General features: G+C 43.7%; 1 protein-coding gene across 1 annotated transcript; it reads right to left on the bottom strand.

The window, feature by feature from the left end:
- On the bottom strand, window positions 1-26,724 carry LOC127931384 (ankyrin repeat and SOCS box protein 2-like). The gene is made up of 7 exons (XM_052523877.1): window positions 26,221-26,724; window positions 24,046-24,339; window positions 21,685-21,854; window positions 19,196-19,351; window positions 18,439-18,684; window positions 17,156-17,327; window positions 1-2,363 (listed from the first exon to the last, which is right to left on the bottom strand). Exons 2-5 carry the CDS (start codon window positions 24,330-24,332, stop codon window positions 18,455-18,457), a joined length of 843 nt encoding a protein of 280 aa, XP_052379837.1. The 5' UTR covers window positions 24,333-24,339; window positions 26,221-26,724; the 3' UTR covers window positions 1-2,363; window positions 17,156-17,327; window positions 18,439-18,454.
- Window positions 26,725-27,111: the final 387 nt, after the last annotated feature.

Below are 27,111 nucleotides of genomic sequence, written 5' to 3'. Positions count from 1 at the left end.
CTTTTCATTTTTTATTAATTTGTAAACATTTTAAAAAAACATAATTCCACTTTGACATTGTGGGGTATTGTGTGTAGGCCAGTGACAACATATCTGAATGTAATCATTTACATTACATAATCCATTAAATTCAGGCTGTAACACAACAAAATGTGGAAAATGTCAAGAAGTGGAATAATTTCTGGCACTGTATGTTTCTCAGTTAAAAAGGCTCATTTGGTCCAACCTGTTCATAGATTACACTGACTTGTGGGGATTGGATGCCAATTAGATAGTAACAAATAGTAACATACTGTACGTATTTCAATGAGCCTTGACCAAAACCAGCACTTCTCTCTTCCCACTTGCTCAGATCAGCATGGTTTCTAATTGCGTAATAACGACATATCAAGTAAAATAGAGTTATGGATTCTATATTCCTATTCCGCTCCAGCCATTACCACAAATCTGTTCTCCCCAATTAAAGTGCCACCAAGCTCCTGTGCTGCCAAGACACAACAACCAACATGAGGTCACACAATGACCTCACTACTGCCACAGTCATATTGCTCATCATCTCTGTCAGCCCTTCCCATTGGTGGTTTAACTGTCAGCATTCCATCACATTTGATATGGGTCATTCTACAGAAGTACTGTAGTGCAAATGGGGGTTAGAATTTTTTTTCAAATTTTCAGCACACGTCTTCCAACATATGTCAGGTATATATACTGCTCACACACTTTGTATTGCATATTTGAAATATTTACCTGAATTCCACACCCCTCACAAAATGTGTCACTACTGAAACATAGTTTTAATGGCTGTAACTGGCTTATAAATCAAATCAATCAAATTGTATTTGTCACATGCGACAAATACAACAGGTATAGATTTAACTATAAAATGCTTACTCATGAGCACTTTGCCAAAAATTCAGAGTTAAAAAGTAAGAAGTTTTTCACATAAAAAGGGAAAATAGTAACTGCTCCTATCCCTCAGATGCCCCAACACTGAGTACTACATGTTCCAGTGAAGGCACAATGATTTCCATCCGGTTAAACCTCATAAATGTGTGAGGGGATGCCAACTTGCCGCATTGCAAATCTGTTGTACAGAAATGCACTAAAACAAATGCCTCAGGCTCCCCGGAGGTTGAACTCACCTGATATTATAAGTAAATATATAGTAATACCCTCCACTATCCAATGGGATAACCGTTGACGAGAAAAAGGAGGTGGGTGAAAAGCCAAATACTCTAAGACAATGATGAATTGCTAACTTTAGGCACAAATGAAGGGTTACGTTGAAGGGTATCCTTAGATAGCCCAGGGCCATATTGCAGGCACGAATGGTGAACTGATGCAGAATTCAGCAATAGTAGAAAAGTCGTTTGGAACTAGGGAAATATATTCTCAGTGCCTTCCAGCATCTTGAAAAGGCTGCTGTGAAATAGCTTCAAGCACAATAGACAGATTTCGCAACCATCTACAAACACACACTGTTACACACACTCAGACTGGAAGCGGTAAACATGCGTGTGCCAGTTTTCACGCAAAAGTTGCCATTTATAAAAATGAAACTACCCTCCCGCAAACTTTAGAACATACGTACACACAGTTTCCAGTGGTTGAAGTATTGCATTGCAAGGAGCCTAGTATTTGGTGAAAATGGGGGGGTATGATGAACACGCTTATTCATAACATAAAGCAGGTTCATCTTCACCTCTCTGACATTTTCTCCTGAGGTGCTGACCTGTTGACCTTCCATAACCACTGATTTTTATTGGACTTGATTGGTCATCTATGAACATTTTAACACATTGAAGAACGATATAGCCTTAATGGACATGTACTCTTTTAATATCCTCTCTATGTTTCTTTCTAGCCACCATGGTTCTACATCTGCATTGCATAAGTGTATAAGTGTATATGCACTTCGTGACATCTGCTGATGTGATTGATTGAAAAGATGCAATCATTTGCCGTTAGTGAGAAGAGAGATTTTCTTTATCTTTGCATTCTAACATAATTAGAAATAAGTATCTATGGCCAGATTGTTCTTCAAGATGTTCAAACATTCATAGATGACGAGCAGGGTCAAATAATAATCAGTGGTTGTAGAGGGCGCAATAGGTCAGGACCTCAGGAGTAAATGTCAGTTGGCTTTTCATAGCCGAGCATTCAGAGATCGAGGCAGCAGCTGTGGTAGAGAGCGAGAGACAGTCGAGAAAAGCAGGTCCGGGAAAAGGTAGCACGTCCGGTGAACAGGTCAGGGTTCCCTAGCCGCAGGCAGAACAGTTGAAACTGGAGCAGCAGCACGACCAGGTGGACTGGGGACATCCAGCAGTCATCTGGCCAGGTAGTCCTGAGGCATGATCCTAAGGCTTAGGTCCTCAGGGAGGAGAGGGGGAGAGGGAATTAGAGAGGAGCATAATTCAATTCACACCAGACAACAGATAATACAAGAGAATTACACCAGATATAACAGACTGACCCTGGCCCCCCAGCACAGACTATTGCAGCATAGATACTGGAGACAGATAGGAGCGGGTCGAGGGATGCTGTGGCACCGTCCGACGATACTCCCAGACAGGATATAACCCCACCCACTTTGCCAATGCACAGCCCCCACACCACACCAAACAGACCCCCAACTTGAGACAAGGCTGTGGATAGCCCACAAAGATCTCCTCCAACACACGAGCTAGAGGAGGAACAAAACCGGACAGGAAGATCACATCTCTGACTCAACCCACTCAAGTGACACACACCTCCTGGGATGGCATTGAAGAGCACTAGTAAGACAGAGAAAGCCCTGCCTCCAGCGGTTTGCTTAGAAATTCTAGGAACAATACGGAGGCCTGCATCTTGTTACCGTAGCGTATGTGTAGCTATGTATGGCAGGACCAAATCGGAGAGATAGGCAGGAGCAACCTCATATAAAGCTTTGTAGGTTAGCAGTACATCCTTGAAATCAGCCCTAGCCTTAACAGGAAGCCAATGTAGAGAGGCTAGCACTGGAGTAATATGATCAAATGTTTTGGTTCTAGTCAGGATTTTAGCAGCCGTGTTAGGCACTAACTGAAGTTTATATAGCTTATCCGGTACCCGGAGAGTAGAGCATTGCAGTAGTCTAATCTAGAAGTAACAAAAACATGGATTCAGTTTTCAGCATAATTTTTGGATGAAAAGTTTCAGATTTTTGCAATGTTATGAAGATGGAAAAATGCTGTCCTTGAAATATTCTTGATATGTTTGTCAAAAGAGAGATGAGCAATGCTGAGATCCTTCACAGTTTTATTTAAATGACTGTACAACCATCAAAACTAATTGTCAGATCCAACAGCAGATATCTTTGTTTCTAGGGACCTAAAACTAGCATCTCTGTTTTGACTAAATTGAAAGGTAAAACATTTGCAGCCATCCACTTCCTTATGTCTAAAACACAGGCTTCCAGAGTAGGCAATTGTGGTGCTTCACCATGTTTCATCGAAATGTAACTGCTGTGTGTCATCTGCATAGCAGTAAAAGTTGACATTGTGTTTCTGAATGACATCACCAAGAGGTAGAATATATACTGAAAAAAATAGTGGTCATAAAATGGAACCTTGAAGAACGCCAAAATGTACAATTTATTTGGACAAACCATCCAGAGACAAACTTATATCTTTACAACAGGTAAGAACTAGTCCGTGTAGACCAATTAGAGTGTCTAATCTCTCCAAAAGAATGTGTTAATCGATGGTGTCAAAAGGAGCACTAAGGTCTAGGATCGTGAGGACAGATGCAGAGCCTTGATCTGACTCCATTAGAAGGTAATTTACCACCTTCACTAGTGCCTGTCTCAGTGCTATGATGGGGTCTAAAACTAGACTGAAGCATTTCATATACATTATTTGCCTTCAGGAAGACAGTGAGTTGCTCCGCAACAGCTTTTTTAAAAATAATTGAGAGGAATGGGAGATTCGAAATAGGCAGATTGTTAAAAAAAAAAAAAAAATTAGGGTCATGGCTTTTTCAAGAGAGGTTATATCACTTTTAACAAGTTTGGTAGACATCCGGGAGATAGGGAGCCATTTATTATGTTCAACATAGGAGGACAAAGCACAGGACGTAGCTCTTTCAGTATTTTAGTTGGGTCCAGTATGCAGCTTGAAGTTTTGGAGGCCATGACTTGACTTTTTTCATGAATGTGTGAAGAGATACATGATTAAAAAGGTGTTTCTCCATTGATCCTAGGTCCTGGCAGTTCTATGCAGATTCAGGATAACTGATCTTTGGATCAGCATATGTAAATAGAAAATATGCAGAATCAAAGAAGAGTCGTAATTTGCTTTCTAATGACCATGATCTTTTCATCAAAAAAGTTCATGAATTTATCACTGCTAAAGTGAACCCTCTTGTTGAATGCTGCTTTTTAGTTAGCTTTGCGACAGTATCAAAAATACATTTAGGTTAGAAAAATATGATGGTCACGCAGCAGTGAGGACTCTTTGATATTGCAAGGTACTGTCTTACCAAACTAGTCAGAAGACTTCGAGTTTTGTGGAGCGCCATTTTCATTCCAATTTTCTGGAAGCTTGCTTCAGTGCTCTGGTATTTTTTTACCAGGGAGTACATTTCTTGTGACAGATGTTTGTTTTTAGGGGTGCGACTGCATCTAGGGTATTACACAAGGATACATTTAGGTCCTCAGTTAGGTGGTTAACCAATTTTTGTACACCGACATCCTTGGGTAGGTGGAGGGAGTCTGGAAGGGCATCTAGGAATCTTTGCGTTGCCCAAGAATTTAAAGCAAGGCTTTTGATGATCCTTGGTTGGTGTATGAGCAGTTTATTTATTGTGATTACAAACATAATAAGATGGTGGTCCTATAGTCCAGGTTTACATTCAGGAAAACATTTGGATCCACAATATTTATTCCACGGGATAAAACGAGATCCAGAGTATGACTGTGGCAATGAGTAGGTCCGGAGACATGTTGGACAAAACCCACTGAATCGATGATGCTCCAAAAGCCTTTTTGAGTGGGTCCATAGACTTTTCCATGTGGATATTATAGTCACCAAAAATGTGAATATTATCTGCCGTAACTACAAGGTCCGATAGTTGTGGGTGAGTCCCAGAAAGAAGGCCAATTATCTACAAATTCTATCTTTTGGGAGGGGCAGAAAACAGTTTAACATGTTATGGCTGGGGGCAGTATTGAGTAGCTTGGATGAATAAGGTGCCCAGAGTAAACCGTCTGCTACTCAGGCCCAGTTGCTAATATATTCTTATTATTAGTAGATTTGGATAGAAAACACTCTGAAGTTTAAAAAACTATTTGAATGATGTATGTGAGTATAACAGAACTCATATGGCAGGCAAAAACCTGAGAAATAAATCCAACCATGAAGTGGGAAATCTGAGGTTTGTAGTTTTTCAATATACAGTGTCTATGGGGTCATATTGCACTTCCTAAGGCTTCCACTAGATGTCAGCAGTCTTTAGGACCTTGTTTGATGCTTTTACTGTGAAGGATTGGGGAATGGGACCTGAATGAGTCAGAAGACTGCCAAAGTGGCATGAGCTGATCACGCATGCTCACGTGAGAGTTAGCTTGAGTTCCATTGCATTTCTACAGACAAAGAAATTCTCCGGTTGGAATATTATTGAAGATTTACATTTACATTTAAGTCATTTAGCAGACGCTCTTATCCAGAGCGACTTACAAATTGGTGCATTCACCTTAAGACATCCAGTGGAACAGCCACTTTACAATAGTGCATCTAAATCTTTTAAGGGGGGGGTGAGAAGGATTACTTTATTTATGATAAAGACATTCTAAGGATTGATTCTATACTTCGTTTGACATGTTTCTATGAGCTGTAATATGACTTTTCGCCCAAACTTTCGCCTGGACTTGCCTGTGCGTCGTGAGTTTGGATTGTGTACTAAAAACGCGCGAACCAAAAGGAGGTATTTGGACATAAATGATGGACTTCATCGAACAAATCAAACATTTATTGTGGAACTGGGATTCCTGGGAGTGCATTCTGATGAAGATCATCAAAGGTAAGTGAATATTACTAATGCTATTTCTGACTTCTGTTGACTCCACAACATGGCGGATATCTGTATGGCTTGTTTTGTTGCCTGAGCACTGCACTCATATTATTGCATGGTGTGCTTTTTCCGTAAAGCTTTTTTGAAATCTGACACAGCGGTTGCATTAAGGAGAAGTTTATCTAAAGATCCATGCATAACACTTCTATTTTCATCAACATTTATGATGAGTATTTCTGTAAATTGATGTGGCTCTGTGCAAAATCACCGGAAGTTTTGGAACTACTGAACAAAACGCGCCAATGTAAACTCTGATTTTTGGATATAAATATGAACTTTATCGAGCAAAACATACATGTATTGTGTAACATGAAGTCCTATGAGTGTCATCTGATGAAGATCATCAAAGGTTAGTGATTCATTTTCTCTCTATTTCTGCTTTTTGTGACTCTTTGGCTTGAAAAAATGGCTGTTTATCAGTGAGTTGGTACAGACCTAACGTAATCGTTTGGTGTGCTTTCATCGTAAAGCCTTTTTGAAATCAGACACTGTGGTGGGATTAACAAAAAGTTTATCTTTAAAATGGTGTAAAATACGAAAGCGCCCTGCACTTTCACTGGCTGTTGTCATATCGATCCCGTTAGTGGGATCTAAGCCATAAGAAGTTTTAATCAGCAATTGAGTTGTGAGACACTGCTGTAGAGCTCATCACTCCCCCTAACTTTCTGAACATTCGAGACGTGTAGTCCACTTGTCATTCCAATCTCCTTTGCATTAGCGTAGCCTCTTCTGTAGCCTGTCAACTATGTGTCTGTCTATCCCTGTTCTCTCCTCTCTGCACAGACCATACAAACGCTACACACCGCGTGGCGCGGCCACCTAATCTGGTGGTCCCAGCGCGCACGACCCACGTGGAGTTCCATGTCTCCGGTAGCCTCTGGAACTGCCGATCTGCGGCCAACAAGGCAGAGTTCATCTCAGCCTATGCCTCCCTCCAGTCCCTCGACTTCTTGGCACTGACGGAAACATGGATCACCACAGACAACACTGCTACTCCTACTGCTCTCTCTTCGTCCGCCCACGTGTTCTCGCACACCCCGAGAGCTTCTGGTCAGCGGGGTGGTGGCACCGGGATCCTCATCTCTCCCAAGTGGTCATTCTCTCTTTCTCCCTCACCCATCTGTCTATCACCTCCTTTGAATTCCATGCTGTCACAGTTACCAGCCCTTTCAAGCTTAACATCCTTATCATTTATCGCCCTCCAGGTTCCCTCTGAGAGTTCATCAATGAGCTTGATACCTTGATAAGCTCCTTTCCTGAGGACGGCTCACCTCTCACAGTGCTGGGCGACTTTAACCTCCCCACGTCTACCTTTGACTCATTCCTCTCTGCCTCCTTCTTTCCACTACTCTCCTCTTTTGACCTCACCCTCTCACCTTCCCCCTACTCACAAGGCAGGCAATACGCTCGACCTCATCTTTACTAGATGCTGTTCTTCCACTAACCTCATTGCAACTCCCCTCCAAGTCTCCGACCACTACCTTGTATCCTTTTCCCTCTCGCTCTCATCTAACACCTCCCACACTGCCCCTACTCGGATGGTATCGCGCCGTCCCAACCTTCGCTCCCTCTCCCCGCTACTCTCTCCTCTTCCATCCTATCATCTCTTCCCTCTGCTCAAACCTTCTCCAACCTATCTCCTGATTCTGCCTCCTCAACCCTCCTCTCCTCCCTTTCTGCATCCTTTGACTCTCTATGTCCCCTATCCTCCAGGCCGGCGCGGTCCTCCCCTCCCGCCCCGTGGCTCGACGACTCATTGCGAGCTCACAGAACAGGGCTCCGGGCAGCTGAGCGGAAATGGAGGAAAACTCGCCTCCCTGCGGACCTGGCATCCTTTCACTACCTCCTCTCTACATTTTCCTCCTCTGTCTCTGCTGCTAAAGCCATTTTCTACCACTCTAAATTCCAAGCATCTGCCTCTAACCCTAGGAAGCTCTTTGCCACCTTCTCCTCACTCCTGAATCCTCCCCCCCCCCCCCCCCCTCCTCCCTCTCTGCAGATGACTTCGTCAACCATTTTGAAAAGAAGGTCGACGACATCCGATCCTCGTTTGCTAAGTCAAACGGCACCGCTGGTTCTGCTCACACTGCCCTACCCTGTGCTCTGACCTCTTTCTCCCCTCTCTCTCCAGATGAAATCTCGCGTCTTGTGACGGCCGGCCGCCCAACAACCTGCCCGCTTGACCCTATCCCCTCCTCTCTTCTCCAGACCATTTCCGGAGACCTCCTCCCTTACCTCACCTCGCTCATCAACTCATCCCTGACCGCTGGCTACGTCCCTTCCGTCCTCAAGAGAGCGAGAGTTGCACCCCTTCTGAAAAAACCTTGATCCAAATCAGTCAGGTTTCAAGACTAGTCATTCAACTGAGACTGCTCTTCTCTGTATCACGGAGGCGCTCCGCACCGCTAAAGCTAACTCTCTCTCCTCTGCTCTCATCCTTCTAGACCTATCGGCTGCCTTCGATACTGTGAACCATCATATCTTCCTCTCCACCCTCTCCGAGTTGGGCATCTCCGGCGCGGCCCACGCTTGATTGCGTCCTACCTGACAGGTCGCTCCTACTAGGTGGCGTGGCGAGAATCTGTCTCCTCACCACGCGCTCTCACCACTGGTGTCCCCCAGGGCTCTGGTCTAGGCCCTCTCCTATTCTCGCTATACACCAAGTCACTTGGCTCTGTCATAACCTCACATGGTCTCTCCTATCATTGCTATGCAGACGACACACAATTAATCTTCTCCTTTCCCCCTTCTGATGACCAGGTGGCGAATCGCATCTCTGCATGTCTGGCAGACATATCAGTGTGGATGACGGATCACCACCTCAAGCTGAACCTCGGCAAGACGGAGCTGCTCTTCCTCCCGGGGAAGGACTGCCCGTTCCATGATCTCGCCATCACGGTTGACAACTCCATTGTGTCCTCCTCCCAGAGCGCTAAGAACCTTGGCGTGATCCTGGACAACACCCTGTCGTTCTCAACTAACATCAAGGCGGTGGCCCGTTCCTGTAGGTTCATGCTCTACAACATCCGCAGAGTACGACCCTGCCTCACACAGGAAGCGGCGCAGGTCCTAATCCAGGCACTTGTCATCTCCCGTCTGGATTACTGCAACTCGCTGTTGGCTGGGCTCCCTGCCTGTGCCATTAAACCCCTACAACTCATCCAGAACGCTGCAGCCCGTCTGGTGTTCAACCTTCCCAAGTTCTCTCACGTCACCCCGCTCCTCCGCTCTCTCCACTGGCTTCCAGTTGAAGCTCGCAACCACTACAAGACCATGGTGCTTGCCTACGGAGCTGTGAGGGGAACGGCACCTCAGTACCTCCAGGCTCTGATCAGGCCCTACACCCAAACAAGGGCACTGCGTTCATCCACCTCTGGCCTGCTCGCCTCCCTACCACTGAGGAAGTACAGTTCCCACTCAGCCCAGTCAAAACTGTTCGCTGCTCTGGCCCCCAATGGTGGAACAAACTCCTCATGACGCCAGGACAGCGGAGTCAATCACCACCTTCCGGAGACACCTGAAACCCCACCTCTTTAAGGAATACCTAGGATAGGATAAGTAATCCTTCTCACCCCCCTTTAAGATTTAGATGCACTATTTTAAAGTGACTATTCTACTGGATGTCATAAGGTGAATGCACCAATTTGTAAGTCACTCTGGATAAGAGCGTCTGCTAAATGACTTAAATTTAAATGTAACTGGGAGGGGGTTCTGTGTTTAATTTTCCGTTATTTCGCAAGAGACAATGTACACCAAGTTTACAAAAAATGTGCTAATATTGAGTTCCACCCCCTTTTGCCCTCAGATCAGCCTTAATTCATCGGGAGATGGACTCAATAAGGTGTCGAAAGCATTCCATAGGGATGCTGGCCCATATTGTCTGCAATGCATCCCACAGTTGTGTCAAGTTGACTGGTAGTGGATCTCTACTCCGAATAGCTCGTTCCATCTCATCCCACTATTTGCAGATGGATACACTGCTGCCATGAAGGGATGCACCTTATTGGAAATGATGTTCAAATATCCTGTGGCATTCAAACATTTGTCCACTTTTATCAAGGGACCCAATGTGTGGCATGAAAACACACCACCACCAGCCTGTAATGTTGACATGCTGCATGATGGATAATTGTACTCATGTGGTTTCATCCCATCAGCTTGAAACAGCAAGAACCAGGAGTAATCAGACCAAGCAATGGTTTTCCAATTCTCCAAAGTTCAATGTTTTCGTTCATTAGCCCACTGCAACCATTAGCATACTGCATAAGAATTGAATAGCCCAAGGGATATGCAACTTTTCAGGGAAGTTAGGAACCACTATACACAGGCAGTCAGGAAAGCAAAGGCTAGCTTTTTCAAACAGCAATTTGAATCCTGTAGCACTAACTCCAAAAAGTTCTAGTACACTAACGTCCATGGAGAATAAGAGCACCTCCTCCCAGTTACCCACTGCACTGAGGCTAGGAAACACTGTCACCACCGATTTTCAGGAAGCATTTTTCTGCGGCTGGCCATGCTTTCCACCTGGCTACCCCTACCCCGGTCAACAGCCCTGCACCCCTCACTGCAACTTGCCCAAGCCTCCCCATTTCTCCATCACCCAAATCCAGATAGCTGATGTTCTGAAAGAGCTGCAAAATCTGGACCCCTACAAATCAGCAGGGCTAGACAATCTGGACCCTCTCTTCCTAAAATTATCAGCCGAAATTGTTGCAACCCCTATTACTAGCTTCTTCAACCTCTCTTTCGTATCGTCTGAGATCCCCAAAGATTGAGATCCCCCTCTTCAAAGGTGGAGACACTCTAGACGGTCATCCCCCGCTTCAAAGGTGGAGACACTCTAGACCCAAACTGCTACAGACCTATATATATCCTACCCTGCTTTTCTAATGTCTTGAAAGCCAAGTTAACAAACAGATCACAGACCATTTTTCGAATCCCACCTTACCTTCTCCGTTGCGCAGTCTGGTTTCCGAGCTGGTCACGAGTGCACCTCAGTCACTCTCAAGGTCCTAAACGATATCATAACCGTCATTGATAAGAGACAATACTGTGCAGCTGTATTCATCGACCTGGTCAAGACTTTCGACTCTGTCAATCACCATATTCTTATAGGAAGACTCAACAGCCTTGGTTTCTCAAATGACTGCCTCGCCTGGTTCACCAACTACTTCTCAGACAGAGTTCAGTGTGTCAAATCGAAGGGCCTGTTGTCCGGACCTCTGGCAGTCTCTATGGGGGTGCCACAGGGTTCCATTCTTGGGCCGACTCTTTTCTCTGTATACATCAATGATGTCGCTTTTGCTGCTGGTGATTCTCTGATCCACCTCTACGCAGACGACACCATTCTGTACACTTCTTGCCCTTCTTTGGACACTGTTAACTAACCTCCAGACAAGCTTCAATGCCATACAACTCTCCTTCCGTGGCCTCCAACTGCTCTTAAATGCAAGTAAAACTAAATGCATGCTCTTCAACCGATCGCTGCCCACACCTACCCACCCTTCCAGCATCACTACTCTGGATGTTTCTGACTTAGAATATGTGGAAAACTACAAATACCTAGGTGTCTGGTTAGACTGTAAACTCTACTTCAGAGTCACATTAAGCATCTCCAATCCAAAATTAAATTCAGAATAGGCTTCCTATTTCGCAAAACAAAGCATCCTTCACTCAAGCTGCCAAACGTACCCTCGTAAAACTGACTATCCTACCGATCCTCGACTTCGGCGATGTTATTTGCAAAATAGCCTCCAACGCTCTACTCATCAAACTGGATGCAGTCTATCACAGTGCCATCCGTTTTGTCACCAAAGCCCCATATACTACCCACCACTGCGACCTGTATGCTCTCGTTGGCTGGCCCTCGCTTCATATCCGTCGCCAAACCCACTGGCTCCAGGTCATCTATAAGTCGTAGCTCAGTAAAGCCCCGCCTTATCTCAGCTCACTGGATCGAAGCACCAATGCGCAGCGTGGTAAGTGTTCATGATATTTATTAAAACTCAGAACACTAAAGAACAAAACAATAAAGCGACAACGAACGAAACGAAACAGTCCTGTACGGTGAATACACAAAACAACAGAACAGAAAATAATCAACACAAATCACGGATGAAAACAGGCTACCTAAGTATGGATCTCAATCAGGGACAACGATAAGACAGCCGCCTCTGATTGAGAACCATACCAGGCCAAACACAGAAATACCAAATCATAGAAAAATTCACATAGACTGCCCACCCCAACTCATGCCCTGACCATACTAAAACAAAGACAAAACAAAGGAACTAAGGTCAGACCGTGACATTACTCCTCCCCCAAAGGTGCGGACTCCGGCCGCAAAACCTGAACCTATAGGGGAGGGTCTGGGTGGGCGTCTGTCCGCGGTGGCGGCTCTGGCGTTGAGCGTGGACCCTACTCCACCATAGTCTTTGTCCGCCTCTTATCCCGCATCCGTGGCCTCTTTAGAGCGCGTGACCCTCGCTGCTGACCTCGGACTGGGGACCCAAGCAACAGGTCCCGAATGGAAGGGAGATTCTGGCAGCTCCGGACAGGAGGAGACTCCAGCAGCTCCGGAGTGAAGGGCGATTCCGGCAGCGCCGGGAGTGACGGGTGATTCCGGCAGCCCCGGAGTGAAGGGCGATTCGGCAGCACCGGAGTAACGAACGGATCTGGCAGCTCCTGACTGACAGGCGGCTCTGGCATCTCCTGACTGACGGGCGACCCTGGCAGCTCAGGACAGACTGAGCTGGCAGCTCAGGACAGACGGGCGACTCTGGCAGCTCAGGACAGACGGGAGACTCTGGAAATCTCTGGACAGGCGGGAGACTCTGGCAGCTCAGGACAGACGGGCGACTCTGGAAATCTCTGGACAGGCGGGAGACTCTGGCAGCTCAGGACAGACGGGCGACTCTGGCAGCTCAGGACAGACGGGCGACTCTGGCAGCTCAGGACAGACGGGCGACTCTGGCAGCTCAGGACAGACGGGCGACTCTGGCAGCTCAGGACAGACGGGCGACTCTGGCAGCTCAGGACAGACGGGCGACTCTGGCAGCTCAGGACAGACGGGCGACTCTGGCAGCTCAGGACAGACGGGCGACTCTGGCAGCTCAGGACAGACGGGCGACTCTGGCAGCTCAGGACAGACGGGCGACTCTGGCAGCTCAGGACAGACGGGCGACTCTGGCAGCTCAGGACAGACGGGCGACTCTGGCAGCTCAGGACAGACGGGCGACTCTGGCAGCTCAGGACAGACGGGCGACTCTGGCAGCTCAGGACAGACGGGCGACTCTGGCAGCTCAGGACAGACGGGCGACTCTGGCAGCTCAGGACAGACGGGCGACTCTGGCAGCTCAGGACAGACGGGCGACTCTGGCAGCTCAGGACAGACGGGCAACTCTGGAAAGCTCTGGACAGGCGGGAGACTCTGGAAAGCTCTGGACAGGCGGGAGACTCTGGAAAGCTCTGGACAGGCGGGAGACTCTGGCAGCTCTGAACAGGCGGGAGCACCTGTAGGGAGGAGACGGAGAGACAGCCTGGTGCGAGGGGCTGCCACCGGAGGCCTGGTGTGTGGAGGAGGCACCAGATAGACCGGACCGTGGAGCCGCACTGGAGGTCTCGAGCACCAAGCCTGCGCAACCCTACCTGGCTGGATGCTCCCCGTAGCCAGGCCAGTGCCACGAGGTGGAATAGACCGCACTGGGCTGTGCTGGCGAACCGGGGACACCATGTGCAGGGCTGGTGCCATGTACCCTGGCCCGAAGAGACGCACTGGAGACCAGATGCGCTGAGCCGGCTTCATGGCACCTGGCTCGATGCCCACTCTAGCCTGGCCGATACGAGGCGCTGCAATGTAACGCACCGGGATAAGCCTGCGCACCGGGGACACCGTGCACCTCACAGCATGCCTGCCCGGTCCACCTCTCTCCACGGTAAGCACGGGGAGTTGGCTCAGGTCTCCTACCTGACTTAGCCACACTCCCCTTGTGCCTCCCCAATACATTTTTGGGGATGCCTCTCGTCCCAGCTGCGCTGCGGTGCTGCCTCCTCATATCGCCGCCTCCAGCTCTGCCTTGGGGCGGTGATATTCCCCAGCCTCTGCCCAGGGTCCTTTGCCGTCCAAAATCTCCTCCCATGTCCAGGAGTCTGGAGATCGCTGCTGCTGTCCGTTACCACACTGCCTTGTCCTTGGTTGGTGGGTGATTCTGTAACGGTTGTCTTCCTCCTCCGACGAGGAGGAGTAGTAGGAAGGATCAGAGGACCAATGCGCAGCATGGTACGTTTCATGATATTTTTATAACTCAGAACACTAAAGAACAAAACAATAAAGCGACAACGAACGACACAAAACAGTCCTGTACGGTGAATACACAAAACACACAACAGAAAATAATCGCCCACAACTCACGCGTGAAAACAGGCTACCTTGACCATACTAAAACAAAGACAAAACAAAGGAACTAAGGTCAGAATGTGACAGATTGATTGATTGACCTACAGTAGCTACAGGACAGCAGCTAAAGTTCAAAGCTACAGTCTAGGATCTGGGAATTATGGTAATTTCAATTATTGATCCATTGATTCTATTATTGGATAATATAATGTATAAATGTACACCAAAGTAATTATTTATCGTGCCTCATTTTATGAGCATCAGTTGGTGACAGAGGTCTCAGAAGAGTTAGGCAGCCAGGCGAGACAAGTCTGTGACAGAGGTGAGGTGCATTTTTGCAGATACAACACTTTATCCTCTCTGTCCAGCAAACACTGAACAAGCCAGATGCTAATTTAAGGCAGTCTGACAAACCTCCAAAGTTGATTTCCAAACTGTATCAAGAGTTGATGAGGCTATTCCCGATGACACAAAAGATGTAAATCTAAAATGTGAGGAAGACCTGGTGATGAAACAGATATGTTAGAATGCCCAGTCATGTTCATATAATCTGAGACATAAATTACTGCAGTTTAAGACCATCCAAAGAACCTACTATATGCTAGTGAAACAGAATATCATGCACTCAGAAATTGTATTAATCTGCTGGAGGTGTAAAGCTCAAATGGGGACATATTTGCATATGTTGTGGCCTTGTGAAGGCTGGCTGAATTCTTGCAAAGAGTATGTACTTTTATCTCAGCATGTCTACAGATTCTCCCTTGTCCCTGTTTCTGTTTGCTTGGAAATGTTTATACTGGAAACCGTTATCAGAAGAAACTATGTAACCTAGCATTTATATGGGCTCCCAAGTGGCGCAGTGGTCTAAGGTACTGCATCTCAGTGCTAGAGGCATCATTACAGTCCCTGGTTCACAACCGGCTGTGATTCGTCCCATAGGACAGCACACTATTGGCCCAGTGTCATCTGGTTTAGGTTTTGGCCGGGGTAGGGGTAAGAAGTCCTTAACTCAAATCAAATTCAAATCAAATTTATTTATATAGCCCTTCGTACATCAGCTGATATCTCAAAGTGCTGTACAGAAAATAAGAATGCGTCCTTAACTGACTTTCCTAGTTAAATAAATAAAATAGTGGCTAATAAATGCATTGCCATTAATTGAAAGGTTGATTATTCTCCCACAATGTATGTAAGAAATGTAAAGTTATGTACATTATCATTAGATTTGTTTTAAGATTAAGGATACACTGTGCAACTTTCATAGGGTCTGGATGCCTTATATGGAATACTGTATTGTATTGAAAACATGCCCACATCAGGGGAGATTTAGACAATCCCTAGCTGCTGGGCTGCTCAGTCCTTACTTTTGTCACTCTGGGCTTGGCCTTAACACACCTGAAGCCGTTAATGAATATTTCACTAAGATCCTAAAGCTGAGTGGGGTGTGTTGGGTTGGGACGCTACAGGGTCGTGCACCCCTAGAGGCAGGATGACAGCTATATTGTGTGCAAGTAAAAGGAGCTCTACAGTACTATTAGGCTCTGTGGAGGGTGTACTGTTTCTGTGTGTTGATGTGTGTTTGTACTTTATCTGTAGGAGTTGTTCATTTGTTGGGCTATTGGATAAAGGTGCAACACAACATTGATTAATGAATTATCATGGATCTAGTTCAGTCTTATCTATCACTTAAACATTTAATCATATCTTCCCTAATCACTGTGGGCATTTTTTCTTATTTTTGTTGTTCTAAATAGAGATGGCTAAAAGGGCCATTGTGTAGAAATGCAGGAAATGGGCTTTAGATGCCTGAAAAATGGGAGGACACCCAAACCCCTCCCAAATGATGTGTCCTTCTGCAAATGGCACTGCTGAGTGATTTAAAAAGTCTGTTCTGTGCAGATTGTCAGGGGCTGGAACATAGTTATAATATCTTGTACACTGCAAATTGACTGCAAGTAAGCACAAACAGATAACATTTTACAATAATGTTATCATTTCAAAGCTTGATTACATTGAGACACCATTATGTATCTATATTGATTTGAATTCTTGGTGAGTTTACAATGTTTTTAGTCCAACAACTAATCTAATAACAAAGAAATAACATTGCTCGCTATTTTAAGCTAATTTGAGTTCAAATGGCGCTTCTGGGAAGTACACCTCGTTTCCTGAAACGAGTCACATTTGAGCAATTATATTTACTTTTGAAACGTAAGTATATTTAACACTCAAGTAGTTTTATCTCAAGTAGTTTTTTTACCTTGTGACTTTCACTTTTACTTGAGGCCTTTTCTATTAAGGTATCTTTACTATTACTCAAGTATGGTAACTGGATACTTTTTCCACCACTGCTTATGTAAACACATCCAAACATCTGTGCTGCTGGGCAGGTCGGTCTCACTGTCTGTGTGTTCTGGATAGAGCTCAAACAACGCCAATGTTTATCCGTGTTAGTGGGCATTGTTGAAATCAAAAGCCAACCTTCATGTAAGTCATGGAGAACTCTTGTACACAAAACTCTGTTTTGGACGACACTGACTTTATGACTGGAATAAATGTTTCTGACTAGTTGTGATGCTACATATGCTGTTTTGGACAAGAGAAGTTAGTTCTAGAGTTCAGTTCTGCTTTAAGGGTGCTGTGCATTGATATTTGTAAGCTAATTGCAGGTACCCATCAGCTCCTCGTTGGGCAGCAATATGTAGTGGCAGAAGTCCTTTATTGCCCGCTTTGTTGGCATCAGCATCCTGAGAAAGTAGAAGCTCCACAATGTCCTCATGGCCATTCTTAGCCGCTTCATACAGAGCGGTGGCCCCATCACTTGCCTCACTGTTGATATCAGCACCTAGAACAAATTCAGTGCAACTGACAGTTAGAAAAGTCAACAAACAATCCATAGTAAGAGCTACATGACAGTTTTATGTGATCTGCGCCCTTTGGCCGATCTTCACGGCATTCCTAGTCCATCACCAAACATGTCTGTAAAAACACAACCATAAAGGCTGTGATAAAGACTTGTGCTCCCTTTCTTTCTTGCTGTCGGCGGTAGGTGTACTTGATTTAGAAGCCCGGCGCACCGGATAAGCAAAGTGCTCCCATTATTAGCAGCTTGTCATGTCTCTTTTAATATCAAGGAATATTTAACTTTTTCTGGTCATAGGAATAACATGAATTTGTGCATGAGGAGAATGCGGTGCGACTCGAGTTTTGACATCTGGTTAAGATGGTGTCCCCTCTCTCTGGTCAGTATCACCAGAAAAAAGGAAGGAGAGGGCAGGGACCGTGAGAGGTGGACTCTCTGCTGCTCTCTCCCTCCCTCCGTTGATACTAATGCCGTGTTCAAAACAACTGGGAATTGGGAAATCTCTGACTTCCGTCTTCCGTGCGTTCAAGACAACTGGGATATCGGGAAAAAACGAGATCCGACTGTGAAAAGTCATTTTGAACGGTCATCCAACTCAGAATTCCAAGTCAGAAACTCAAGCATCTTTCTAGACCTCTGATTACTGACGTAATGATTTGACCTTGTTTTTTTTTCGAGTTCCCAGTTGTCTTGAAACAACCATTACCATCAGAAGCAGATACCATCAGTCCAGTAAAATAAAAAAGGTACTTATTTGCTAATTATTTCAATTCATGCTCAGCTGTGCCTCATAAGTGCTACACCAACTGATCTATTTAGTAATCAAAGCTCGAGTTTTGAAATATAATATGGTCTGAGAAGAACAATATTGGCAGGCCAGGCATGTTGTAGCTAATATGCTGTGAACATGTATTAGGCCTACTCCACTAACCTCAGTCTTACAGAATAATTGCTTATATTAGGTTAATGGTTAAAAAACATCTGAGTGGTAACTCTATGCTTGCTTATTGACTGAGAAAGTCATCTTGATTCAGAAAAGGTTGGTGACCGCTGGCCTACAGAGTTCACCCATTTTTCCAGGGAAAAGACATACCGTGTTTAATGAGAAATCAAAGTGTTTCCTCGTGTCCACTCTGGGCTGCAGTAAATAGGGGCGCGATACCGTACATGTTGGTTGGGCTGAGCTTCGCCCCGGCCTGGACCAAGATCTCACAGATCTCCACGTTGTTGCGGCTCACAGCCTCCTGGAGAGCTGTACAGCCCTGAATGCAGTGTTTGTTCACCACAGCACCGTGATTCAGAAGCATGACCACAATCTCAGCATTACCACCTTCACAAGCTGTGGAATACAGTCAAAGATGAAGTTAAATAGAAGAAATCCCAGACTTTGTTAGTCATGGAAGACTGTTTCCTAAACACGGGTTTGGGGGTATTCCCAGTGTATGCAAGACAGCTTAGAATGGTATTGGAAGAGACGTTCTGTAATGGCAGATTTTGAGTGTAGCTGTATTTCTCATATCAAGAAATCCCTGCCCCCCCCCCCCCCCATATACCTTTCCTTTCTCATGAAGTGTGCACTTGTTCACTTGTATTCCCCACAAATCCTAAAGCATTAGATCGGTGTAGGCTTGGGCTGGAGGAATTCTTGTACCAGTCATTTTCTTTCAAATCCATTAAGGGCAAGTTTTTCATTCAGTTTTTTCTCACAGAGTGCTGATCTTGCTGCCCAACACATAATTTTAGTATCAGTCAAGTAGCCTATGACTTTGTACGCTTAAAATAAAAGGATAATTACAAAGAGATAGGCATATAATCTAGGTCTTAGTAGGTCTCTATGGCAAATGTGTTACCTTTGTAGAGTGGGGTCTCTCTGTCCTTGTTGGCGAGGTCTGGGTCAGCCCCCTTCTCCAGAAGCATCTCTACACAGGCCACCTTTTCCCTGTACACCGCCAAGATGAGAGCAGTCTGGCCTTTCAGGTCACACTTGTTAATCATACTAGGTTGAGCTTGAAGGGTGAAAAAAATAACACATGAGATAACAATGAGACTAGGCTATACTTTATTTTATATTGTATTTTAGTCTGCTACTTAGCTGGGTTTTAATTGGTAAAATGGTCAAATACTTGGTAATTATGTGGGTAAAGGGGTGTTCCGAGCCGAGATAATATAAATTGCCTTCAAGACACTGATGCAGACCTTTGGAACATCTATATATTAAAGTCTAATAAATCTATGTAGAATAGCCTACACCATCACAACAAATCCATTATTTATTTTAGACAGATCTAAAGAAACATGAGATGAAGAAAATGTTGTCTATACCAGAAGAAAAGAATAGCGTACACTGAGTTGTCGTTATGTTAGGTCCTGATCTGGCTATGCCATATGGCTGTGGGGTACACTAGTTCATTTAGCAGACAAGATTTGCTTAGAATTCATTGTTCATTCATATGGCATTGTTTCATATTATTTTATAGTATTAGGATTAGTATTATTATTAAGAATACAATTGAACATAGCTGAATAAAATAGAAAGGATATTTTCTCCAGATTTTCTCTCCAACAATTTGAGGGAGTGCGCACATGCATCTATTCTGTGTTGAGCACTTAACAAAGAAACAGGTGCTCCTACAGTGTATGCTTCATTTAGAGTTATTTATGTAACTTTAGTTGTGATACAAAAGTTGGGATATACGTTTTGAGTTTTAATACATTCTAAGGCTGCATGATTTGACAAATGACTATTTGAAAAAAGTTGCATGAACTCTGCTTGGTTTGTTTTTGTGCAGGCTGTACACACTTCATCAGTCCCTCATTCACAATTTGACAAGCACTTGATAATGCCATCCTCTTTGTGTGGCCGCAATGCCCCCTAAAAAATCTGTGCCTTTTGCGGCCAGTGGCCATTGTGCCCTTGGGCTGAATCTAATAATTATAATTCCCCTTTCCCAGCTACATGCTCCAAAGCACCTCTCACTGAAATGGCTCTCCATCATGTGATCAGGTCTTTCTCAAAGGCTACAAGTTAAGACAGACACACCGGGGACTCAACTGCATGCGTCCTTATCCAATTCCGAGGCGCATATTGAAGATATTGGAAAAACTGTCCACATTTACAAGATGAGTAGGCCTAACAAACAGCAAAAAAATCACTAGCCTATGTCAATCTTCTATCCCCCATAGTAAAAAAGATGACTTATCTATTCTGTGCAATAAATAAATATTTCTAACATAGTCTGGGACAGTTGTAGAATAGAATAGATCCCAAATGAATGCAACCACTATCATCCCAAAAACATTTATGGTGAAAATTATCTTTCCAAAACTTGAAACTCACGTGCTGTGTATGTATGCCAGTTAGGCTTTACACCTGTTGGAACGTGGATTCATGTGCTTAATTTTAAGTTATTTGAAACATTATCCAAACATATAGGCCTATGACCTAGAATGCACGAGGTGTGTGACCTTGATTTGAAAAAAAGTCGCAAAAACAATGCATGTGTTTCTTGCGTTACTGCACACAAACTGGGCATCATTCACAAGTGATAATATATCATTCACATGTGATAGGATAATATGGTCTATTCTTGATTTATTATTGTCTTTACATATACTAAAATGTATTTTTATTTAGACTGGACCATTATCATGCACCTGTCGAAACAGCGATAGAGGGAAAAATACATGTCATCTGTATGCACTTAGAGAATGAAGGACGCTTTTACTGTGGTTCATGTTCATGCCAGTCAGGTAGGCTATACTCCTGTTGTAAAGAGAAACAATGTACTTAATATTAGGAATGTTGCGAAATAAATATAGTAAGCCTAGCCTATAGAAAGCAGAGTGATGGCCTCCACTTTTTAATAGAGGCCATCACTCTGTTTTCTCACGCAATTGCATCGCCTATAGGAATGTTGCAAAACATAAGCTCATGGGATCTCATGAAATGTCTGATTACATTTGCAATGATGTGAGAGTGATTAGAGGGACAATAGAGTGCTGAGTACCAGACAGTTAGCAAGTTTGGTAGGCTACTAATGACCATCAGCAGCATCAGCGCTTGGAGAAGCCTAATTTCCGTAACTAAACTGTCTTGTGGAATTTGACTGCCATCATGACTCGTGACCGCCGGTGTGGCAGTATTAAGGTCACCGTAACAGCCCTAGTTACCACTACAAACTTTCCCGGTAAATATCAGGTCAACTAGCTGAAATAGGATTGTAAAATAAAAGTGTTACTAAAAAGGACAACAACAATGATCCCCAAAATTACTGTACTAATGTTAAACATTAACCTATCGCTATACATGTTCATACATGGAGTTTTGAATTGCACTTACCCCCAAGAAGAACCCTGACACACTGGTCTTGGCCATAATATGCAGCCTCGTGCAGTGGGATCCATCCATACTTGTCAGGCCACAGTATGTTATTCGCATTGTTTTTAGCCATAGCTTGAACCATAGTCACATCACCATTCAGGACTGCTTGCACAATAGTGTCCTGTTCCCTAATAGGCAAACATACCCATCATCATCTACTTGCTTTTTTTCTCTAGCCCACATGTACAATACAATACATTAAGTGGAAATCCAGATCATTCTCAAACTCAGTAACTCTGTCAGTGATTATTTTTTTAATTCGGTAACTTTGAGTTATGGATAGTGGATTAAAACAAAATTCATTCATCCTTAGTTAGGGTTTATGGTGTTGGAAAAACATTGGTTACCTTAAAAGGGGAATTCCACCACTTTATCTCAAGCACAATAGCACTGTCTACATTTGTGGAAATGGCGCTGTGGTTAAAGGATTAGATAAAATAGTGCAACTTGATGATGTCATCAAAACTAAAAACGTTTTTAAAAGCAGTGATTTGTAAACCCTACTAGAATGGTGGTGACACGGTGAGCAGGAAAAGGCCCTTCCATGGCTAGAAACTTGTTGCAGATTTAGAAAATCATTGTTGTGCACTATTATTCAGTTGTATTTGTCATTTTCTTATCTTGAAAAGTGAAAGCTTCCTTTTAAGAAGATCATTCCCAGCAGGTTTGTATCCTATGAGCTGTAAAACTAACATACAATAAATGCCGTCACATATTAATACAAACATCATTACATAATATATAATAATAATATAATATATATCCATTTAGTGTTCATGTCTTGGTGTGACTAGGGAAGCCATGCTCTACCAACTGAGCTACAGAAGATACTAGTGTTCCTTTGTGAAGGGAAAGAAGATACCCTTTGTGAAAGAAGACACTTCTCCTCTGTCTCCAGCACATACTGAATGGAGCTGTCGCCTCTGTGCATTGCCAGCATGCGCTTTCCATTGCCTGTGACAAAATGAGTCACCACAACGTCGTCACATTTCCTTCTTTCTTCACATTTCCTTCTCCTGCTACAATAACAGTGAGATATACTCAGTTGACAGTCACAGTTGACTGCTGCAAATGTGTACGTAAAATGAACTACGCTAATACAGTGGGACCCTAAGCTCATTGGATATTGTGTGTTTCTTCAAAGTGAAACGTTTGATTCTCATTGCTGACATGCTTACTATGAGAAGCTCTGTATCAATCACTACAGTGCACACATCTAAAATACCTGTCTTCAATTCTAGTTCATATCGCCACTATAATGTTCCTCTGAAAGCTTTTCTTAGGGGTAGGCTTAAGACTGTTGCAGGGCACTAAAAAGTTATTTTAATATTTTTTACAAGTTGTACCATGCTACAGGTTTTTGCGACAAACTATCACTAGGAGATGCTATAGTAACGTATTGCACAAGCACACGCAATGCTGCAATTGTCCTGCCAATACTGTAACATGACCTAGTTAAACCTTATGAACCCTGCAATCTTGCATCCAACTCAGCACAGAGACTTGTTTTCATCAGTGTTGCTATTTTTCAACCTTGGTGACATGTGAACTTCAGACCATGCTATTTGGATGTATTCCCAAAAAGCAGGTTGGGTAAGGGATCAGTATCACGAGATTTGATGGGACAGGTGTTTGGCACGTGGCCCACTGGAAACAATCAGACCGGCCTGTAAACGAGGTGTTGTATGTCAACAAACGATACTCTCGGTTTTCCAGCTAGCAGTAAGCGGTTAAATAGTTTAGTCAAGTTAGCTAAGCAGACGTAAACACCTCACAAGTCAAGTCATTCGTTTGAGAAAACAGTCACTCTCATGCATATCTGCACTCCGAGATATGATATCAAATGGCAAAACCCACAATAAACGTAAGGTTACATGATTCGAAAAACATTTGCATTGATGGAGTCTGTACAGTGACACATAGACGTATATGACTGACTAGAGCAACATAATAATCAGAGATCCCTTTCCTTGACCATGTCTTGACTGGCAACATTTTTTATTACGTTGTCCTTGTGCTATGTAGTGACTTGTAACAAGTAACAAGAACTTTGCTACACTCGCAACAACATCTGCTAACAATGTGAATGTGACCAACACAATTTGATTTGGAACTACTTTGTAATGACCAGATAATTACTGCTGTACACTGTAACTACAGATGTTATGTAATATGGACAGTTATAGTGCAGCATGTCATTATGCCATGAAATTGGAATTGTATGTAACTATTCATAGCCTACAACTTAATATAAATGGTGGCCCAAAACCAAAAGTGGATAATGAAAAAGAATGAAGGCTGTTTTCAGCTGGCACATACGCGTCAGTTGGGTTGGCAGTAGGTGGCCTATGTCTTGGTTCCTGCCTCGGTGGGTTTGGCCTGGTTGGGGATGGATTTGACCTATACTGGACTGTTCTTCTGCCTAGAGCTGTTGGGGTGTTGCTGGCTTCACTGGGTGAAGTGGCATTGTGGGCATCACTGAGGCTGCGTTCGATAGCCAGCAGAATCAGCTCGTCATCTGACAGGTTGTTGTAGAGACTGTAGTCATCAAACCCCAGTTTGTGGCCCGGCGTGGAACCAGGGATTGATATGCTGGCAACTGCCATGTTGGATCTGGAGAGAAAAAGAGAGGATACAGTGTATTTTTACATTTTTAATTTATCCGTTATTTTACCAGGTAAGTTGACTGAGAAAACGTTCTCATTTGCAGCAACGACCTGGGGAATAGTTACAGGGGAGAGGAAGGGGATGAATGAGCCAATTGTAAACTGTATCACTTATGTTTCACTTATGTATGATGCATTATGTCCACCATGTTGGATCTTGAGAGACCCATTCCTAATCAATATACACCAGGGGTGGCCAAGCCTGATCCGGGCGGGTGCTGTAACATCTTCCGTCTAGAGACCATGATTAAAGGGATAGTTCACCCAAATTACAAAATGACATATTGGTCTTGATTGTTCAGCTAAATTCATTTACTTTAAGATGATTTGGACTTGACGTGCGAAAATGTTATTATCGGGGATATTGCCTCGTATTGGTCTTGTTCCAGAAATGCAAAAAACGTATAACGTGTAGACATTGCCCATGTCTAAAAAAAGTTACAAAGTATCACTGTATTACCGTGTCCATACTGCTTACAGTGTAGGACAATCAAATGTAATTGGGGTGAGATTTCCCTTTAATTTTGACTGGAACACACTACATCATCCCCCTAAGTCCAATGTAGGACATATATTACATAGGGTGGTTCCAAATACCCATTCCTGCTGAAAGGGTTTTGACCTTTTCACTACTTTCCAAAAATCTAAAAGCATTGGATTGATGAAGGCATGGTCTTGGGAGTTTCCGCCATATTTTTTTCCCACTAGGCTTTTCCTTTCAAATCAGTTAAAGGAAGTGAACAAGTGCACATTTTGGGAGAAAGGAGAGATAATTGGGACGTACTGTAGCCAGAGACTATGGGATTGATTCAATTGAACCTACAATGTGGCATTTATGAAGCAGTCCCACTGTCATCCAATTCTAGAATGGTTTTGAGTAAAGTAAAGGAACATATGTACAAGTGGGCTTGTCAATTAAGGTGAACTCCCTCCTAAGATAGCATACCATGCAAATGGATGACTTGAAGGAAAAACTTTTATTGAATGAGTTTGTTTAGGTTGGGTGAGGCTGGGATTATGTTAAGATTGGATAATGAAATTATGATATGCTCCCCTTTCAAATAGTCTTCACATTTCACATTAAAATCATTAAAGTGATTTGGAAATAACCAAGGGTTGGAACTGGTTCAGGGAACAGAACCTGAACCAGTTTTTTTGTTGGAATAGAATCAGAACCACAAACGAAAGTGATCTAAACTGGTCCCGAAAATAATCGTTATTTTAAAAGTATGGGAACCAGTTAAAAACATTATTTTACACTACAGGCATTTCTTTCCTGTCCAACAAGCGATTTTTTCATTCGAAAATAATGGATTCAACTTTTAAATACTCCTTAAGGATACTATAGTTGTCACATTATCACAATTTATTAACTAGTAAAAGTAAGTGTGTTTATTTTTATTATTGTGCTGCACTGCACACTAGCTAGCTGTTCCAACGTTAAGCCAACTTTCTGATGGTCTAAGACATTAAATGTTCCTTCATATAAGCCGCTCCTCAGTAGATATAATTCCATGAGCATAATTCAGATGATACATGTCATAACAACAAGATGCCCACCACTTCAAACCAAGCCTCCTCCACCCTCTCTCACTCTCTTTCAGTTGCATCTAGCACCCTGTCCAATGCCTTTAAATAGCTTGCCTGATCCATAGCAAGCTGCTCTATCTGCAGTGATTGGTGGAGTAATTTAATGTTGAGCTAAATGTAAGAACAAATCTATCTCAGATGTTTAAAAAGGAACAGAAAGGTCCATGTAGGATTTTTTTACACAACAACAAAAGTGCACCAAAATTGCCAAATAACAATGTAAATAAGAATGTCTTACCTTTCTCACAAGCTCTTACAGTTTTCAAAAAAAAGAGTGTCAAAGTTTCGCTCTCCGGTTAAACTCCCCCACTAAGACTTCTCCACTCCTCTGTCAGTAGATGTTTCTGAGACAGGGCTTCTGATCCAACCCTCTGGAATATTTCGGGGAGCTTCACATGATATCCATAGGGTAGTCGGCCAACTTTTCCTCTTCCACCTTCATAGCTCAGAATACTCCTGAGAGGCAGCTGGCCTAGATAGCACTGAACAACAAAACAAATAGCTGGAACTCCTGGGAGTAACAGCGAGGAATCCCAAAACATGGTGAGTATCTTACTAATCAGAAAATGTGTTAATCATATAATATATTTATATATTACACTGACTGACTGTGTTCAATGGAAACTGTGAGTTGCCCCAAGTACAGTGATCAGGCTTGTAATCCTCCCGTGCTAGGTCAGACTTGTTGTGTCTGTGTCAGGTTTGGTTGTGGCGAGTTGGTGTGCCTTGTTCCTTGCGTTGAGAGGTCTGGTATTGTGTTGTGTTACAATCAATGTAATGGAAGGAGGTGTTTATTGCGGATGCCTGTTTCTTATTTTTAGACAAACAAATCCATGGAAAAAGGGTCAAGTTTATCGACAAGGTTGACTTCTTCCCATTTTTTTGTCAGGTCAAGCTGCGTCATGTGTTTGTTTCATTTTGATCCGAGGGCACTTTGCATTTATTTTCGTATGAGGGCAAGGTCATAGATACCCCACAAGCTGTATTCCAGCATACCAGCCACTACAGTTACAGTCATGTCATCAGTCTTTTAATACCACGTTGAGTGTAGAGCTTAGGGGTTAAGTCAATACTGACCTCTATACTAAGGTTAGGGGTTAGTTCATTTCTCGCCTAAGAAATTATTGTA

This window comes from Oncorhynchus keta, chromosome 8 (assembly GCF_023373465.1).
Source record: "Oncorhynchus keta strain PuntledgeMale-10-30-2019 chromosome 8, Oket_V2, whole genome shotgun sequence".
Lineage (NCBI taxonomy): Eukaryota > Metazoa > Chordata > Actinopteri > Salmoniformes > Salmonidae > Oncorhynchus > Oncorhynchus keta.
This window is presented reverse-complemented; position numbering and strand designations above follow the sequence as displayed.

Excerpts from the sequence above, each read along its gene's own strand:
- LOC127931384 (XM_052523877.1), bottom strand. The coding sequence starts at position 24,332 with ATGGCAGTTGCCAGCATATCAATCCCTGGTTCCACGCCGGGCCACAAA. Across the intron at positions 21,855-24,045 it reads ACTGCCAACCCAACTGACGC|GGAACAGGACACTATTGTGC; the intron begins GTATGTGCCAGC and ends TTTGCCTATTAG. Across the intron at positions 18,685-19,195 it reads AGAGACCCCACTCTACAAAG|CTTGTGAAGGTGGTAATGCT; the intron begins GTAACACATTTG and ends TGTATTCCACAG.